Source organism: Corvus cornix, chromosome 2 (assembly GCF_000738735.6).
Source record: "Corvus cornix cornix isolate S_Up_H32 chromosome 2, ASM73873v5, whole genome shotgun sequence".
NCBI lineage: Eukaryota > Metazoa > Chordata > Aves > Passeriformes > Corvidae > Corvus > Corvus cornix.
In genome coordinates this window covers 6,401,242-6,415,537 of record NC_046333.1, presented here as the reverse complement: position 1 = coordinate 6,415,537, position 14,296 = coordinate 6,401,242, and the positions used below count along the sequence as shown (strand labels likewise).

Sequence of the window (14,296 nt, the reverse complement as noted above, 5' to 3'; positions counted from 1 at the left end):
AGAGAATCACTTCTGTAGCTGATGGAGCCGCCTTTACTAAAAAACCAAACTGTGCTAAACCATAACATGCATTTGGGAGGATTTAAAAGGAAAAAAACCTTTATTTAAACCTATATTAATTTAAAGCTATTGGAAGAATTGTTTTTAAGTAGTCTAATGCCTTTGTAGTGTAGATACGTAGAGGTTCTTTTCCTACTTTTGCAAGGCTATATCTAATAAAAATAAAAGCTCTGAAGTGGCAGCTGCTGTTTTTGGAATACCTGCCAAAATACACTACTTATTGACCTGTATCTTCAGTTAACTACAGCAGATTATATACCAAAGGGATAACCAGGATAACCAAATGTTAATGCTTCCTGTTGCTGCTTAGGAAACAGGATAAATCTCTGTTCTTGCTTTGGTAAATATTTGTTGTGGTGGTACCCAAATGCTTCAGTTACCAGAGGGAGCTCATTGTTTTGGACAGAGTACTGTTGAAACAATTTGTGATTTCTGTTCTGGCAGTTTAGGAACCTAAAGAGACAAACAGATGAGCCAACACACGAGATAAAGGCCATGGTGAAGAACTGTCATCTCCTTGCCAGGCACGTGTCTGTAGCCATTTGCCTGTTTTTAACCAGGGACTGAGTGTAGAATGATGAAACCCACCAGGAAGGATGATGCTGTGGCCACTTGGCAGATGTTTGTTGGTTTGACAGAAATAAGCCTTGAAAATGCATTGAGACATTAGGGTTTATAAATTTAATTAGGTGACCCTGTATGTGTAATGAGACAAGTGGAAGGAAGCACAGAGACACGAACAGCAGAAGCTGGTGGTCAGGGCAGAAATGGCTTGGAAGTGCCAGGTGAGTTAAGGGAGTTGTCCAGTTCCTCTCAAAGCTGCTTAGTGGAGGGGGTAAAATGATGAAGTCCTTTAAGATGAAGACAAGGATCTGTGCTTAGTGTAGATGTATAGGGAAAACAAGTAGAGGACCTGAAAAGAGCCATTTTTGCAGCAGCATTTTTCATGGGCCATGCAGGAGTGTGGCTGCTGTGGTGAAAGCCACCAAGGTGGTGCAAGCCACCAAGGAGGAGGCTGAAATCCTCCTGAGGATGTGCTTTCTGTGTGCTGGTTGCTTGCTTCCTACTTGCTAGATGTGTAATGATGCTGAGAAGGCTTTGTGCTTGTGACTCGAGGCTTTGGGGAATGTCAGTAGTGTTTAGTCACAACTTGTGTTGAGTTTAAGTGTTAATGGCATGTGGTGGGAGTCTAGATTAAAGCTTAATACAAGGATGTTTCATTGTTTTGTTCTGTCCATTGTTTTTCTGCCTCTGCTAGTAAACTGCTGGTGGTAGTGAATTTGGGTGATCTTTTGCAGCTTCTACAAGTGGGTAATTACTAGTTAATAAAATTGGAAGTGAAAAATTTGGAGCAGGTATTTGTATGTAGAAAAACAGAGTAGGGGAAAGGAAGACTTGTTCTAATTCTATTATTATTACTCTTCCTATCCTACATGGTAGTTTTAAGTCTTACAGAAATCAGCAAAGGGGACAGAAAATGTGATTGTAAGTGAAAAGTTTTACAAATTTCAAATATGTTTCTATAAAAGAAAAAAAAACTAACCCAAAAAGAAATTAAAACTTAACAACTAGTACACTACTGTGTAGGGAATTCAGTGGTAGCTGTATTTTTTTTGCTTTTGTCATTATTAACAAAGTTCCTCAACAGAGATCTGAGAGCAGTTTCTGCTCCAGAAGAGAAAGGGACACAGATAATTATTTTTAAGGCTCTGAGAGTGCATATAGATAAGTCTCTCCATTATCTTTTATCAAAATAATCCTGAGTGTCACACGGGGCTGATACCCATTTCTAAAGGTGTGGGCAGTAGGAGCACTGTGCTGGAAATCCCAATGGACCAAGACACCACTGGATCTGCTGCTGGAAGTGAGGCACCATCACTTCAGTGCTGAGCCCAGGACAGATTTGCAGACTACTCATTGCTGAAAAGATGCCTAGTGAAAATACATAGGTCTGAAATCCCCTTTTTGCAGGGGAACCAAAATAGACTTGAAAGAGCATGATCATGTTGAGCAGTTTGATAGAGACAGAATCACAATTACGTCATTTTAAAAGTTGGGCACCATGTGACTTGCTTAGAGGTTTAATCATATTACCTGAAAAGGCCTGCTGTCTCAAACTTACTCTAAGCATTTACCTGTGTTAGTACAGAAATGTAGAAGGAGGAATAATCCCAGTTTGTTGCTCTGTTTAAAACTGTGTTAATTAAATTGAAGGGTATTTGTGTACTAGTTTATTAATTTCTACTTCGACTAAAAAGATTTTTGTTTTGTTTTCTTGCAAATAGTGTCTTGCCAACAATTTTCTGCAGTAGTTGGCAAACCAAAACACAATATAGTAATATTACAAAACTTGAAATATCTAAAGATCTTGACATGTGATTTGTGACATATTTTGAGTCTGTGTTCCTAGCTTCTTTTGCAGTGTTCGATTCATATGTTGAGAATAATCAAGAATTCTTCGACTGAGTTTGAGTGAGTGTCACAAGTGCTTGGTCACACTAACTAGTGAATTTAGTGTGAGTTTGGGTTTTTGAGGTTGTTTCGGTTTTGTTTTATTTACGGAGTCTTGCATTACTGGTGCCCTTTTGTGAATTAATTAAGTTTCATAAAATGAGAGAAGTCCATGTTATTAATGTTGTGTTCAGTAATCCCACCTAAAATAAATAGCTGTGCTTAGTGTAGATGTGTAGGGTAGCTGTCAAATCTTTTATGGGGAGGAAAAGCAAGGGGTGTGCAAGTACCAAACATTATTTCCATTTGTAATGTTGACACAAATGTTTGTTTAAAAAAAAAAAGGCAAAAATTCTTCCCAAAGGGGCTCTTTTGCAATGCTGAGGCACAGTCATTTTAATTGCAGTTCGGGAAACAAGTTACTGCCCTTCCCAAAATTCTGTAATCTCACATGTGAAACAAGGCAGAGTTGGAAGCAGAGCAGGGTGAGCCGTGTGCTGCTCTGATCAGTTCAGTATGGCTGCTTCTCCCTGCCAACTGCAGCGATTCCTGAGCCCTGTCCCTTTCCTGCCAAGTACTAAGTTCACTTTGGTATAGATGAATTCTTAAGGACAGAAAGAGAGGAGGAGGGAGGGATTTGGAGTTGGAGAAAGGAAATTCTGGAATTTGGAAAAAACGATCTGTTTGGCGCTAAGTAAACTTTTTCATGAAAAAAGGATGTTGACAACTGCTTCTACTGAATCAATGGATTTTCAGGTTCTTGTAAACCTCAGGACAGACTCCTTTCATTTACCCACCATCCCTGTCTCTTGGTCATCCTTTGCCTCCTCACTTAATGTCTGTTCCTGCTTTTCAGCTTTGTATTGGTCTTTCCAGCTGTCTGTTCCTTCATTTTTCTTCACTGTGGTTCCCCCAGTGATATTGCACTGGTATTTCTCTCTCCAGCTGATGTTGTGGTTACTCGTTCTTTCTATCATTTTGGCACCACAGCATCATAGTTAATGATGGCTGGGGCCTCTGGGGATCATCTGCTCCACACCCCTGCTCAAGCAGAGTCACCTAGAGCTGGCTGTCCAGGACCATGTTCAGACAGCTTTTATCTCCAAGGATTGAGGCTCCACAGCCTGCCTGGACGACCTGTGCCAGTGCTCAGGCACCCTCACAGTAAAAAACAGTTTTGTGATGGTCAGAGGGGGCTTCCTGTGTTTTTGGTGCCTGTTGCCTCTGGCCCTGTCAAGACCTTCCAGCTGTGTCAACACTTTCCACCTTTCTGGTTTTCAGTAAAATACTGTTTGCTGCACAATAATGTGTTCCCCTCTGGATCCTCTTGCGCTTCTCATCTCCATAAGGGTAGTTTTCTTCTGATGAGCGAGTTTCTAATGGCCAAAAAATACAAATCCAGAAAATTCTGGAAAGCATGTGGCTTTGTGCACAGGGGTATATGCAAATATAAAACTGCTAATCCAAAGAATGAAATAATACACCACATAGCTCCTGATAGGCTTTCTGTAGGTTTGGTAGCCCTTTTGCTACTAATGAAGACTTGGCTTCTGTTTCTTTTCCCCATCTTCTGTTAGCTTCAGCAAGTTTCTGTACTTGATATTTTCTTGGCTCTGCATTTAAGTTGAAACTGAATTCTGTGTGTTAATTATCTGATTATTCCTTTTTTTTTTTTTTTTTTGAGAACACTTGTGAAATACCCCAACTCATCCTAGAGTCTGTAATTCTTCCTGTTTGTGTCCCATAAAAATGTTGATATTCAAATCCTGATCTGGGAGAAATGCAATAAAGTAAGTTTATTTGAACTGCTGAGTCTCTTGGGAAATTAATAGTAAATCCATCAGGTATTCTGTTTACTATCCATACCATGTCAACCAGCTCTTAGAGCAGTACTTTCTACCAGACCCTCAACCCCCCAGGGTGTTGAGAGGCTTCGGAATTGATTATAGATAAAAGAGCCTGGATGATTTTATCAACCAATAGCTCCTTATCTGCATTATTGCTGTTAGTAATATTTTTATCAGACCCAGTGACGTTGCCTGGCCAGTTGATTTCTTGTTGGACTTCACATTAACTTCCTGAAGATAAAACTTCCTCTGACCAGCCTCGTTTGTGTCTGAGCAAAGCACTGAAGAACCAGAAACAAATACTTCTCAGTGGAGGAAAGTAATTCATGAAGAAGTTGCCAGGGAATTTTGGACTAATTCAGAATCTCATCAGCTTTGAAGCAGCCTAAAAAGCATTTTTCTAGAGAAAGAAAATTTCTGCAATATCCTGCTTATTAAAGGAAATACAGACATCCTTTGCAATTTTGTGAATCCTACAGAGTAGAGTCTCTCATTGAGGCAAAGTAAAACACACCTGAGAGCAAGTCCTGGTTTGGGTGAACGGATGGCAAAAGATCTTGGCAATGTGTTAATACCAAAGTAGTTTTAAAATCCAGGCAGATACTTTGGCCACTTACCACCCATCCTTTCTAAAATTAATGAAAGGAAGAATTAACACTGCTGAGGGCTTGCTTTTAGATTAAACTTGGAGATATATATTTGTGGCAAATATGTGCTTAGAAATGCACTTAAATATTTTTAAGGCAATTAATATTCTGTGTAGTCATTAGAAGAGGAGTGATTTCTTCTTTCTTACAGCGCTGACTCCTACCTGCTCAGCCACTGGAAAAATTAGCAGAACTGAAGTATGTTGTTGTAATTATTATAAGCATCTTAATATTTTTGCTTTATATTCTGGTAATTTGTTTGTAATGAGGAAAGCAAAGACAAGAGGAAGTTATTTGATATTTGCATTTAAACCATTACAGGCTTACTCAGTTAATGCCATTTATCATCATGCACACTTAAAATGGGCCATTTAGAAAAATCTGATTTTTTTTTTTTGCCTTCTGACCGATATCTCTGTCTCGGGTGTTTTGAGAGCTGGTGGCATCTGTTACTTCCAAATGAATTTTAACTTCACTGAGATTTTCATTCTGGAGGTTATTTCTGAAATGCAACTTCTTCCTCTTTTTTTTTTTTTTTTTTTTTTTCCCCTCCCTTGCTTATTCAGTACTGCTTTTGCAGTTTCGGTATCAACTGTGCTTTGTTAAACGTAATCCAACAGGTTTTGGAAGTTTTCAAAGACCGAGAATATTCCTCTTTTCTATTACCTTGACGCTTAACTCTGCTGCTGTGTCATTAGTGATGTGATGGAAGAATCTTCATGGGCATTACCAGTCAAATACATTGAAATAGTAGCATATGTTTTGTGTGCTAAATGCTCTTCTCCTCACTGGAAAAAGGGCTGCTCTGTGTATGTTTTAGTTCACAGAACCACAGAATGGTTTGGGTTGGAAGGGACCTTAAAAATAATCTTGTTATATCCCTTCTGCCATGAGCAGGAACCACTTGCTAATTCTGTGGACCTGTCTTAATTTTTGCTACAGTAATGCTATGTTGAGACTGGCTCTTCAGTTTGGTAAAAGAAATAGAAGAGAAATTCTGCTGATGAATTAAAATCGCAGTATAAACCAGGCTGGTGTTGAAGTCCCACAAACACCTACCCTGGTAGCCCTTTTCTAGGTCAGGTTCAAAGGGAAAGAAAGTAGTGAGTAAAATGAACTGATTTAGGATAATAAGAGAGGTACCCATTTGCAGGGCATTGTAGAGTGACCACAGAAAATTAAATGACTCTTAATTCAGTAGTAGTTCATGTAAAAGAACATGCAGGGCAGAATTACCATCCTGCTTTTATGTAAACAAATAATCACTGTCAGATAGCTTTTGCTACCTGAGCAAGTGGTGCTTCAGTTCTTCTGAGAATTGCAGAAGCTTTCATAAGTCAAAGAGAGAAACAAATTCTAGGAATTACTGGCAAAGGGATAAGTGGAAGAAAGCGTCAGGGAGGGTTTTTTTTCTTTTTACTGTTGCTTTATAAATCCTTGGCATGTTAAATGCCACGTGCAGTTCGGCTTTCCCTTCTCCTAAAGGATGAGCTGTAATTGGGGAAGTACAGGAAAGGCCAGCGAGTATGACAAGAAGTAATAGCTTCTGTGTGGGGATCAGTTAAGGTAAAAGCCTTCATTCAATCTGAAGTGATTTCACTGAGAAAGAATGTAATAGGGTCTAAAAAATGATGAGTGGTGTGGAGAAAACAAACAGGGCACGGTGATTCATTTTGTTGTGCGACACAAAAATTAGGGGACATCAGGTCATGTTCAGAGAGTACAAGAGCAGGTGCATTTGCACTCAGCATCTACTGCAATTACAGAATTCATTGTTACTGGATGCTTTGGGCATGAACAACTTGACCTGAGTTTCAAAAAGACCTAAACAAATTAGTGGAAAAATAATCAGATGAGTGCTGTTGAATACCACTCCTAGCTTAGGAAGTCCCTCAGTCATGGAGGTTCCATGGTTATCCATAATATGGTGTAATGTTTTTAGGGTGACCAGAATTAGTTTAAATGGTCCGACATTGAGAAGCTTGTTTTTATTTTATAACTAATACAAAATTTGCACAGTTATTTTCTGTATGAAATTTTTAACTGTTGAAAGCAGTTAAGAGCTCATTTGAATGAAAAGTATCAAAATATAGAGTGGAATGTACAAACCAAGAATAACTGCAGGTTTTCTTCTCATCTCCATCTAACACCTGTTGCAGTAAGTAAATCAGAGACTTACAGGATGGTTGGGGTTGGAAGGGACATTAAAGATCATCCAGTTCCAACCCCCTGCCATGGATAGGGACACCTTCCCCTAGACCACATTTCTCAGAGCCCCATCCAACCCAGCATTGAGCACTGCCAGGGCTGGGGCATCCACAGCTTCTCTGGGCAACCTGTGCCAGGGTCTCGCCACCCTCACAGGGAAATATTTTTTTCTAATAGTTAATCTTAAACTACCCTCTTTTGGATTATTGTAAAAGATTTCTGCACCTAGGAGATCTCTGCACATGACTTCCTCAGACACTGGCAGGAGAAGTGATGTTTCTATCGAATTGTACCTAGAGCAGTAACAGAATTATGAACTCTGAGTAGTGGAACTTGTTTTGTTCCTGAGTTGGGACAGTGAGTGAACTTTGTAATTATAATACTGGACAGTGTCATGATTTATCCCAGCTGTTGGCCAGGTACCATGCCAGGTGCTCCCTCAGCTCCTGCCCTGGTGGGATAGGGAGGAGAACTGGAAAAAGGTAGAACCCCTGGGCTGAGATCAGAACAGTGGTGAGCCCCTGGCACAGCTTGCCCAGACAATCTGTGGCTGTCCCATCCTCAGAAGTGTTCAAGGCTGGGGTTGGATGAGGCTCTGAGCAACCTGGTCTAGGGGAGGGTGTTCCTGCCCATGGCAGGGGGTTTGGAAGCGGGTGATCTTTAAGGTCCCTTTCAGTCCAAACCATCCTGTGATATACTTATTGGACATGGTGTTCTATGGTGTGGAGTACCCCTCTGGCCAGTTGGGGTCAGCTGTCCTGGCCGTGCTGCCTCCCAGCTCCTTGTACACCTGTTCGCTGGCAGAACATGGGAAACTGAAGAGTTCTTGCTTTAGAGTAATCACTGCTTAGCAAAAACTAAAACATCCATGTGTTACCAACTGTAATCTCACCCTAAATCCAAAACGCAGCACTGAACCCAGTACTAAAAAGAAAATTACTATGCTAGCCAAAAGCAGGACAGGTAGACATTTTAAATTCATAGTTTGCATTCCCTTGTTAAGGTTTCTTTTCATATTGTTGCTATACTGACCTGGTTTTTATCTGTCTAAACTGCTGGAGCATTTTGGTGTTTGTAGTTCTGCAGACCCCTTTGAGGCTGTATAAAGCACCTGGTCCCATTGGCTGTTTCCTGACACAGCACTACCCCTTCCTTGTGCAAAAATAAGTGTTGTGTCTGCCTTTAAAACTTGTTACTCCCTCTTGCAGAACATCTTGGTAAGCAACAGTTGAGACCCCTGGGATGTTCCTGCTGTGTTGGGTGATCTTCGTATTTTCCAGCCTGCAGTACTTTCTGTTTCTAGTGAAAGTTTTGGAAGCTCATGACATGTGCTTCATTGTCTGCCAGATCAGTAGGTCTGACGGTAAAGTGGTTAAACAGTCAACCTGCTGCATCTAAACAGCAGTAGAATATTAATTTTATGTTTATGACAGCTGTTAGGGTTGGGGTTTTTTTTTTTTTTTTCAGTGTCACTTTATAATGAATCTTACAAGATTTTAAAGATTTTTTTTCTGGTAGAACTCTTACAGTATTATTAGGTTTTGGCTTGGCAGGTAGTTTCTGAGTATTTAAAAGAAAACCTTTTGGATTTGCTGGTGTCTTTTCTTTGCCTGATTGCCACAGCAGAGCCCACAGAGACATCTCCTTATTTTGCTTTACGTTTACCCAAGTAGCTTGCAGAACAGGGCCTTGTGATTGCTAGAAAACAGAAAAGGATTATTTGTAACGAACATTTCAGATCTTAAGTCGATGTTGCTTCATCACATCCCCAAAGAAAGTTGTGATCGTGTAATAAAATCCCAGCCATCCCCAGCCTTCTCCTTTCCACCAGCAGGGATGGCTGTGATGGTCTGCAAGGGAACCCCTGCCACAGGGGAGGCTTACAAAAAACAGGGCTTCCCCCATGAGTCTGCATGTCCCACATGTGTCTCACATGGGGAGAGGTTTCCAAGGGGTCTGATGATAGAGCAGGAAACCAGAAAATTATTAACACAATTATTACTCAGAATGTTGTAAATCTCTACATAAGACATGTAAGTAAGGAGACCAGCTACTGTTAGGAAGGTGGGTAGTCCACATAATCAACTGAGGGTGCTTTGCGCTGTTGTGTTCTTTGAGTGTTCTCTGCATTCTGCTCTATGAAGGGGAATAAAAGTAATAAGGGAAGAAAATTTTGAACCTCTGTAAAGTGATTTTTTCCTCATTTGAAAAAATCCAAATTACAACTTAAATAGTATAAAATCTAAGGATTGTCTTTTCATCACTGTATACGTATTACTGAAGCAAATGTGGTGGAAGTGTTAATTAAAAGATGAATTTCATACACGTGCTGTAAATCTTACCGGTCCCAGTGACTTCCCTGCCTATCTGTTCCCTGTCAATGTTAAGCAATTTAATCTTTTTCCCTAGTATTTCATATCTTCATCCTTGGAGATGCTCAAAAACCATCTGGGCAGCTGGCTTGGGTGGCCCTGCTTGAACAGGGATTTGTACAAAGTGACTCTGCACTGCCTTCCAGCCTCAACCAGATATGATTCTGTGAGTTACCCAAGTTGTAAAGCGTGTGGAAGTCTCAACCCTTTTGATGGCCCATATGGACAGGAACTTTAGTCCTTGTACCTTTGGGGAATTTCTTTTAATAAGAAAGAAGGCTTTTGTGTCCTCACTAGCCAGGTGAGAACTATGATATAATTGCCTTGAAATAATACTTTTTTAAGTGCTATGTTCCCTAGTATTTTCCTGAAGTTTTAATAAAGGATGGTGATATTAAAAAATAGCCAAGAGACATTGGAGAGTTGTACAATTAGGTTTTTTGAATCTGTCTCCCTGCTAATTCACTGTACATAGGCAAGACCTTCATTGAACCAGAAACAGTCATGAAAAGAAGGTGCAAAATAAAACCTTATGTATGAATCTGCAAATGAGCTTCACATTTATTCATCATCCATGGGTCCTTCATTCCCAGTAGCTTCAAAGTAGAATTCCATAACCAAATCTGATGACGTTCATTAAACATACTGGGAGGCCATAAACATTAAACATACTTGGAAGCCAGGTGCTTCCAAGAGCATGTCTGAGGTGTATCTGAGATGTCCCTTTGCCAGGCCAATGCTAGGATCCATCTCTAGGAGTTTGACTCGTGAAATGCAGTGCTCCTGTTCTTCCTTAATCTTCTGCAGGAAAACTTTCACTAAGTTTTTTTCACAACTAACACGCACTACTTTCATGCTGTTTAATGAGCACCGTGTTTTTAGTCTTCCAACGGCATATTGAGGCACAGTTTGCTTTATTGCAGAGACAGCAACTGAGATGTTGTTTGTCTCATTTAGTATAATTTGGGTCCCTCCTTCTCTAGAGAAGCAAACAGCAGGGGAAAAGCACCATAAGGATGTAAGCTCATATAGTTGTCATGTATAGTGAAACAGTCTGTGTCTTCTTAGGCAGTCCAGAGTTCCTGGGAGTGAGTGTGTGCCCCTGAGCTTCACCTTCCCAGTGTGCTGGGTGCCCAGTAATGGTAATGAATGAAAGCTGGCAGAGAGTAAATGGCTTTTATTTGATTGAAAGTTTCAGCAGGCGCACAATAAAGCCGAGTTCCTTTTGCACGGTTTAACTAGGTTAAAGAAAGTCGCCAAGATGGATCAGAGCAAGGCCAGGGTTTCCGGTGGTCTTCCTGGAGCACTTCAGGCGTGGTTGTCTCGGGCTGTGTTGTGGGTTTTGTTTTGAGTGCTTTGGCGTCTGCCTGTCTTCTAGGTGTTTATGTTTTGCTCTCTTCATTAAGGTTGCATTTAGAAATTTGGGGGTTACTGGCACAAGATTGTCCTTTGGATCCAACATACTTGGAAACGCGCTGCAGACCATTATGAATGGCTCTGCTGGACGCTGCCTGCTTTGGGAATCCTCATCCAGGAAACATCCAGGGATGTTTGTTCAGATGTGCCAAAAACTGAGGGTGTGGGGTTTGGGTTTATTTTGTTTTGTTTTCTGTACAGAGCCATTTACTATTACAAGGGATGTGTTCCCAAGACGATAATAATTTAGTAACAAATCATCATCCAGCATGTTTTTTCAGAATAGGTTGGTGAAAGGGGTTTAACACGAGCCATTTGGGTTTTGGACAGATAGTCACTTTTCAGTGTTTCAGATGTCCAAAAAACATTTCAGATGTTACTGAGTAGTTTAACTGAAATAGGAGAAGCAGTTTCAATTTACACCAGCTCAGGTAACTACTTGGAAGACCCAGTCACAAACAGGATTTTTTTTTTTTTAACCTTAATTTTGTATTTCTCTTCAATGTGGTTTAGAGGTGTTCACTGAGCATTTTAAATGTTATACATTGTCTTCCTAAATCAGCTCACTTTCGGTTAAAAAATAATCTTACTTCAATTTCTGTGCATGAAACAAGACAGATTTCCCATTTTCCATGTGCTGTAGCAGGCATATGATTTCAGTATTTCAGACCAAGCTGCGCAGTTTTGCGTTCTGGGAATTTTCCTCTCTTTTCTTGGTTTTATTTATAAGATTGAAGCTTGTAGCAGGTTTTTCCTCCATGCCCACCCATGTCGCAGATTCTTCTACCCAGTCATTTCTCCACTTGTCATTTATCCTTTGCAATATTTAATTATATTTTGACATGTTGTACATTAACTTTTTTTTAAATGTGAATGTATCTTCTGCTGAAGTTTTCTAAATAATCTGCTGCTTTACTCTAACTGGACTTCTTTGCAAGAGGTGTCTGTACTGGCCTCTGAGTTCAAACCCATGTTCACTGGAAGTTTTAAAGTGGACCTTCCTCTGGCACTGTGGTGAGACAGATATCCATGGACACAGGCAGGATGAGGGACATGTATCTTAAGGCGGATATGCCAGAGCACATCTGTCAGAGTCCTATGATTTTTATGTTGCTTAGGTTTCAAAATCAAAGTATGCAGGAGTGCAGAAACTCCAAATTCTGTTGCTGTGCAGCCTTGACCCTTGTTCCTGTGCATTCTGGTGCACTTGGAACAGCACATTGCCATGTCCTTCTGATAAATCCCTGACTCACCCCGAGCAAAGGGGGAAGTGATCCTGAAGAGGATTTAAAGCTGCACAGACAGTGTCAACTTTGTGTTTCATGTTTCAGGGCAAAACCAAACTTTCTAGTCAAATACAGCATTGTCAGCTGTAGATGTCAGCTGTAGATGTATATATTTTTCTGTCTAACAACTAGGGTAATGCTAAAAAATTTACGTTCCTTAAGTTCAGAATGAAGTTTAAGCTGGCATAAACCATGTCCTTCATTCCTTCACCTCCTCAACCCTGTGCCAACATAGCTAGTGTAACCAGGAGTGAATTTGTGCAGGGAATTGAACAAAGTTAAAGGTGACAGGGGAGGAAAAGAGGTTTAATATACCCCATATTAGCATGCTCACTGTGGTGTTTGTTCAGGGCTGACACAGTGGGTGCATGAGAGGAGATGTGGGGAGAACGGGAATGTCTGAAACTCCAACCTTGTATGAAAAGTTAGTCAGTGAACAGCTCTCCCCTCACCCCATTCCTCATTGCTATTGAACAGCTTTAGTTCATGGTGGCACTTTGTGCTATGGAAATAATGTAAGCATCCAGTCTCATTTTTTAGCTAGAGATAGTAACTTTGTACTCTTAATTTTGTTGTGTGGCAGAAGGTATTTACATGGATTAGCCTGTCTGTAAATAAAATGGATGTTTGCAGCACAAGGGAAAGCTCAAAAATGCAGATAAAATGCTAAATTTTTTTTTCATATTTTGTTACCCAGAAGTCAAAGAGCAGTCTGCAGAAGAGGATGCCCAGACGGAAGTGGAGAGCACCAAGCAGCTAACACCAGTCCTTCAGCACTCCGTGTCCGAGGAGTCCACGAGCTCCACCGCCTCCGTGGGTGTGGAAGCCAAAACCAGGTGAGCGAGAGAGCGAGGAGGAGGTGGCTGCTGAGTCAGGGGCAGGGCTGGGGCTCGGCTCTGGGGTGCAGAGTGCTCGAGGCGCTGGGCTGGGACTCGATGCCGCTGCTTTGAAGTGCCTGGGACTGGTGCCTTAATTGGTGTACGGGGAGATCAAGGTGAAGAGCATGTTCCATGAGTGCTGCCCTCAGACTGCTCTGGGAAGCCTTGAGTTACAGCATGTTAGCTGGGTAAATTAAAAGAGGCGTAAGTGATAGGAGATAAAATGTGATTACTGAAGCTTTCCTGCTGTGTAGGAAATGGTGTATTAGCAAATTTATATAATGTTATTTTTGATGTTTCAGCTTGTATGAGTGTATTTTCAGGAACAAAGTAAACAAATCTCTTGTCATATCTACTGTGTTCTTCCTTGTTTTGGAATTTATAACAGAGAAAATAACGTTTGTATTTTTTAACTTTTTATTAATACAAATTAGCCTAAAAGCAGTGAAAGTATTAATTATGTTACATGAGGGAAACCAGAACACGTTGTCTGTGATCACTGTTAAAATGGTGTCACAGAATTCTAACAGAGCTTCTCTGGTGAAGCTCTGATAACAGCTTCTAACCCAGTAGCAGGTCTCTCCTGCTGCAGAAAGTGCTGTTACCAGCTACCAGACAGTTACAGGTGTAATTATATTTTGACAGAATTGGAGAGAATTGTCGTCATCATTTTTCTTCCTCCTGATCCAACACAGAGCATATTTTCCATGCACAAAAAATTACTTAATCTACTTGATGCATGTTTAATTTCGTGTTTTATATGCTCACAAACTTCTTAGATTCCAAGAGCTGCTTTCCTTCTTACAGAAAATTTCAGTTAATTAGTTCCTGTGCGTATACCTGAGTGAAATACGCAAAAATTTCTGTTCTTGATGGAATTTTCCAAGGCTGAGATTAAATTGCACTAGATATGTAGAGCAACTTGAACTGAGCAGCTGCTTTGCTTCATTATTTGACCCTGTTTTGGATCATTTGCAAAAATTTTAGTGCTGTTTCATCTGCTCTCTGTTCTTCTCAAGGTTACTTTTTTGCTGTTACCGTGAATATTTGATTACAGCACTTTACATAGCCATAAACTTGTTTCTTAAAAGCTGGACAGCAGTCTCCTGGAAGAACTTTGCCTGGTTCTAA

The 14,296-nt window shown here is 40.5% G+C and overlaps 1 protein-coding gene across 1 annotated transcript in view; it reads left to right on the top strand.

The window, feature by feature from the left end:
* KMT2C (lysine methyltransferase 2C) overlaps nucleotides 1-14,296 on the top strand; it is a 193,626-nt gene that overhangs the window by 49,375 nt on the left and 129,955 nt on the right. Inside the window, 1 exon segment of the mRNA XM_039549549.1 lies at nucleotides 12,985-13,123. Within this exon segment, the coding sequence (XP_039405483.1) occupies nucleotides 12,985-13,123 (139 nt within the window).